At 44.3% G+C, this 4,781-nt stretch overlaps 1 protein-coding gene across 3 annotated transcripts in view; it reads left to right on the top strand.

Annotated features, from left to right (window-relative positions):
- Positions 1–4,404, top strand: part of thap7 (THAP domain containing 7) — a 6,795-nt gene extending 2,391 nt beyond the window's left edge. For all 3 annotated transcript variants that reach the window (XM_013910559.1, XM_005720914.2, XM_005720915.2), the window contains exons 3-5: positions 623–760; positions 909–1,019; positions 2,231–4,404. In XM_013910559.1, coding sequence (XP_013766013.1) covers positions 623–760; positions 909–1,019; positions 2,231–3,560 — 1,579 coding nt within the window. In that variant the 3' untranslated portion in view covers positions 3,561–4,404. The remainder of the gene's footprint in view (positions 1–622; positions 761–908; positions 1,020–2,230) is intronic.
- Positions 4,405–4,781: the final 377 nt, after the last annotated feature.

Raw genomic sequence — 4,781 nt, 5'->3', positions numbered from 1 at the left:
ATCCACACATGCAAAGAAATCAAACCATAGATGTCCATAAATTAGGTCATGTGTAATAATGAGAAATGACTCAGGAAAAAGTAACGCATGAAGAAGAAAGAGAGGTGCGAATAGCATGGACAGTCCCCAAGGGGCAGTTCCCGTCCAACAGAGCAGCATGACTTTGAAGAGAAGGACAGGGCATCAACAGGCAGTAAGAGTGAGATAATAAATACACGGAATAAACATTATATACACACTTTTAAAATTACACAGTATTTCAGTACTTGTTGTACCTGCTGTGACTGCCACTTTGACCCCATTCAGACCTTCAGACAGGCTCCATCACGTTGCTGTTGAGTTTTGATGCACCAGTATCTCTCTGTGAGTGGTCACACATCTGGTCGCCATCGTCAAAGCAGCGCTTTCAACAGGAAGTTCATGGCACGTGGTCGCAGTGAATTTGGCTGTGTCATGGTGTCCAGGTCCCCAGTGCGACTCCAGTGTTATTCACATTCAAATGGAGATGTACTGATGATGTTGTGACGTTATGTTCTTTGAAATATTATAATATAATATCTTTATTGAACTTGACCTGAAATGGAAGCTTAATGTAACACAGACTGATGTTGTGGCTGACTAGGTTACCCAAAGGAGCGGCTCGGAGAAACCTTTGGATCAGTAACTGTCACCGCGCAGACTCCTGGGATCCTCAGACGGACTTTGTCTATTTTTGTTCAAAGCACTTCCCACCCGAGAGTTTTGAGCTGAGTGGAAGCAGGTGTGTATCGACCAGCTGGACTTTCACAGGTTACAGATACCACTTCAGCTAAAACCAGAATTTTCTGTTATTAACTGCTGCTGTAGTTTTCAGTTATGGCAGTGTTTGCGATAGCAGCCTAAGTATTGTTTTTGACCCTTTCACACAGTGGAATCAGACGACTAAAGGAAGATGCAGTTCCTACTTTATTTGATTTCCCTCCAGCAGCCAAACACAAAAGAGCAGGAAGGCAGCAGAAAGAAGACAACATCCCTGTCAGGTAATCAAACCTCACACAGGCTGATAGTTTGTCATCATCTGTGAGCAGATTCTGAGCTCCTGAAGTGATTCATTATTTTATAGTTATTTAAACATAGTCTTTGCTTCAGTTCCCACTCTGTGAGGATGCTCTGTGAAAGAACAGACCAACTCTAACGTTCGCTTTTGTTCTTCTGATTCTGTTACGGGAGCATCAGGTATGCCTGCAAGTCAAAAGTGCAATGATTTTTGGTGTAATTTAGCATAATAATTAGTACGTGATAAGTTACAATAAACTAAGAAATTGTTACTTTAGTTACCAAGTATCAGGAAAACATGAGAATTCCAGCAGCTCTCTGATTCTTGGTTCGAGCACCGAGTACATGCTGGGGTCAGCTCTACATGCAAAAGATCTGAGACCAGCTGGCTGATCTAGGACCAGCTCTTTGAGGTGATGAGATGAGGGATTTACTTTAATTAAGGTTGAAGTAATCATCTGAGATGACTATAAGTGATCCCTGAATAGGGTAAATATATCCATACTGAAAAACCATAATGAGCAGGTGTTGATGAATGAGTGCCTAAAGTTTTGAACCCCAGTGGAAGGAGGCCACACCCAGCTAGGCAGCTGGGTGTGGCCTACAGTTAGCATTACATCTGTCAGCATAGCAGTCAGGGTAAGAACAGGGAAGAAATCAACCATGTTAGCATCCTGTGACAACTGTGATGCTGCATAAAGGTTTGCCATGATGATTAAAATGAACAGAGAAAATCAATCATAAAAATAGAAATGATACAGTGAATAGAAAATAGGAAAAAATAAATGTTTAAGAAAAGATAGATGTGAAATAGTGAATGAATGTGAAGCACTCAGTGGTGACAGATGTGAGATGTTAAACCTTCACAGCCTGCAGTGCTGTGAAGGTTTTGAGCCGTCACTCATTTCTTCATGTGTTTCTAGAAAAACAGGAAAGGCTGCAAACATTTAAAGATGTGCAAACACACATTAACATTAGTGTTTAAAGATAACTTTTGTTTCATTCTCTGTCAAGATGGTTCCACACTGTATCGGTTATGTTGAGGTCCACAGTGTTCAGTTTAGGCTTTTACTGCATTTGCAGTTTGAATAGAAATAAAAAAGAATACAGTCATCCATAATCTGCTAGACGGCTGTAGTGTTAGTGGCTATTTGATTGTCCAGGAAAAACTAATTTGTCACAGTTTCTTCTGCAGGAAGAGTTCCCACTCAGGAGCACAGGATGGCCCACATCAGGAGATCAACCAGCGTCACACTGCAGAAGAACCCACAGTTGAAAAGTCAGTGAGCTCCACTGAGGAGACTACTCAAGACATGCCTGGATTTTCTCAAGAAACATCAGGGTTGGAGCAGCTGTCGCAGCAAGAACTCGGTCCTCCACCTCCAGAGTCTCGACCCGTTTCCCCGTCACGTTACATGAGACGTCTGCCCCCCCCTCCAGGCTTCTACTTGTCAAAGGAGCACAGCTACGCTCAGCTCTGTCCCCTGTTGTGGAGGAGACGTTATGACCAAGTTGTAGACTGCTTGGAAAAAGCCCTACGACAACTGCATGCAGCCAGGCGGAGGGAAAGCCGTCTGCGGAGCACCGTGCTGGGGCTCCGTGATAAGCGACTAAAGCACATTTTGCTTCTGTCACAGAATGGTTGCAAAAGCAGGGGAAGCTGCATAGAGGGGGGAGAAGAAAGACAGCACAAAGGAGAGCCTGACCTAGAGGAGAACGAGGCTAAATCCAAAGATATGAAGTTGATTGAGGACAAATGTGCTGATCAAATGGAGACAGGATGTGATTTTCTACCAGAGTCCAGTAGCTGGTCTGAGACGGACAAGGGAAACTGTTTGTACTGTGGAAAAGGGCAGGGGCAGAGTGGTGGGCATTTGGAGCACGAGGACTCACCGAACACCCAGAGAAATGTTGCAACAAGCTCCTGTGACACAGCTGAAAATGTGGATCACGTTCAGATAGATAGGCAGCAAGAAACAACCTGGAAAGACGTAGAAACCAGTGATACCAGTGTAACAAGTTCCCAAGTTTTGTTGCAAAATCCAGGTGTTCAGCATATAGTCTCAGCTGGAGTGTGCTTTCTTAAAACTGACGAGCAGAGTTTGCATTATCTAGGCTCTCAGCAGAAGCTGCTGCTCTCTGACAAACGCCACGGAGAGTCTGACGTGACGAGTCAGGATCACCACCGCGACCTGCAGCACCAGCTGCTATGGTTACAGGACAGCGCAGACGGGCGGGTGATCTTGTTGACTGTCCCGACTGACGACGAGCCGCAACGTTTTGTCACGATGGAGAACGTGGCCGGCGAAGAAAAAAGCGCTCTTTTGTCAGAACTGGATCTAAAAGGTGTGGAATACTTAACAGAGAGCAGCGGAGGCATGTCCAGAGTTGAGTCGTCACCGGATCAACACAGCGAGCAGAATTCAAATGGTGCGTTAGTGGAAATACGGGACGATGTCAGGATGAAACTTAAAGAGCACCTGGAGGGTTTCCACCTTCAACTGAGCACCGAGTTTACAAACTGACAAGGATTATATATATCTGTATAATTTTAATGTGACTGCACATTTCAATCTGGCAGCAGGTTGAATGTGTTGTATGTACACAGCCCATAGATTTGGGCTCAGTCATTGGTCCTCACACCTTTATTTAGCTGTACCCATGATAGTGATTGAGAGAGCCACATGATGACACTCTACCTGTCGCACACACGAGTGCTGTGCCTCACAGCAGAGAAGCACACCTCTGCTTTATTATTGTTTTTATGATAATGAAACAGTTCAAACTTATAGAATAACCCCAGAATCAACCTTCAGTTTTTAGTCAACATAGTATTACAGATACGATTGGTTAAAACACTAGTATACCCTTACTGCCGTGTTGTAGCAGCGTAAACAGCCTCTCCTATTCTCTATTACGCCTTAAAAATGCTCAGCCATCTGTGCTATCAGCCAAACCATTGAAAACACAGCTTAAATCCAAGTTCCTGGCATTATGCTCACCCTGCTCTCGTCTCTACTTCTTCTTCTAAGCTCTACGCTTTTGCTTTGCTTAGCTGAGGTCCAAAGGTTTGCAGATATTTTGCACAAATGACAGGAAACAAGGTCAGGAAGTACAAGCAGTACATTTCCCAGCTCCCACTCACCATTAAAACTTTTCAGAGATGGTAACTACTTTAATCGGTGTGACTGTACATTTGGAGCTAAAAGTTCATTGTTCATACTGCTGGCGTTTCTTTAAAAGACTTAAACATACAGCGGAGCTCTTTTAAGAATACAAGCATCCAGTGTATGGTAGAGAAGGGAATCTCCTTCCTTCAGGGCTGCCCCGCCTGACATTACACCTGTATTAAATGCTGGCTCTCTTCCACTGTGCGTTTGGTCTCATGTCCCTCTAATCTCTTCTCTCTCCCTTTGTGCCCGATCACAATGGCGTGTCCAGCGGGGTGGCCTGGGGGGGCACAGGCCACCCCCCCAACCAGACTGGCCACCCCAAAGGTAAAACAATAAAATTCAATCAAATATCCGATTATGTTTTCATGGTGAAGCTCAGATATCCGAGTGTAAGTGAATGCAGCATCGGCTTCTGCGCTATGTGCATCACGTTAGCAAAGGTAGGAGAGCCAAGCACGAAAGACGGCACCGCAGGAAACAATTTTTCGGTGAAAGAAAATGAGGACAGAATAAATGTCCCGGTAAGTAATATTAAGTTTGTTGAGTTTAGTAAACTTCGGTGAAATTAGAATC

The sequence above is a fragment of the Pundamilia nyererei genome, unplaced genomic scaffold (assembly GCF_000239375.1).
Source record: "Pundamilia nyererei isolate P.nyererei 1_Seehausen unplaced genomic scaffold, PunNye1.0 scaffold00003, whole genome shotgun sequence".
NCBI classification, from domain to species: Eukaryota; Metazoa; Chordata; class Actinopteri; order Cichliformes; family Cichlidae; genus Pundamilia; species Pundamilia nyererei.
Note: the sequence above shows the minus strand (reverse complement) of the source record. Positions and strands in the feature narration are given on the sequence as shown.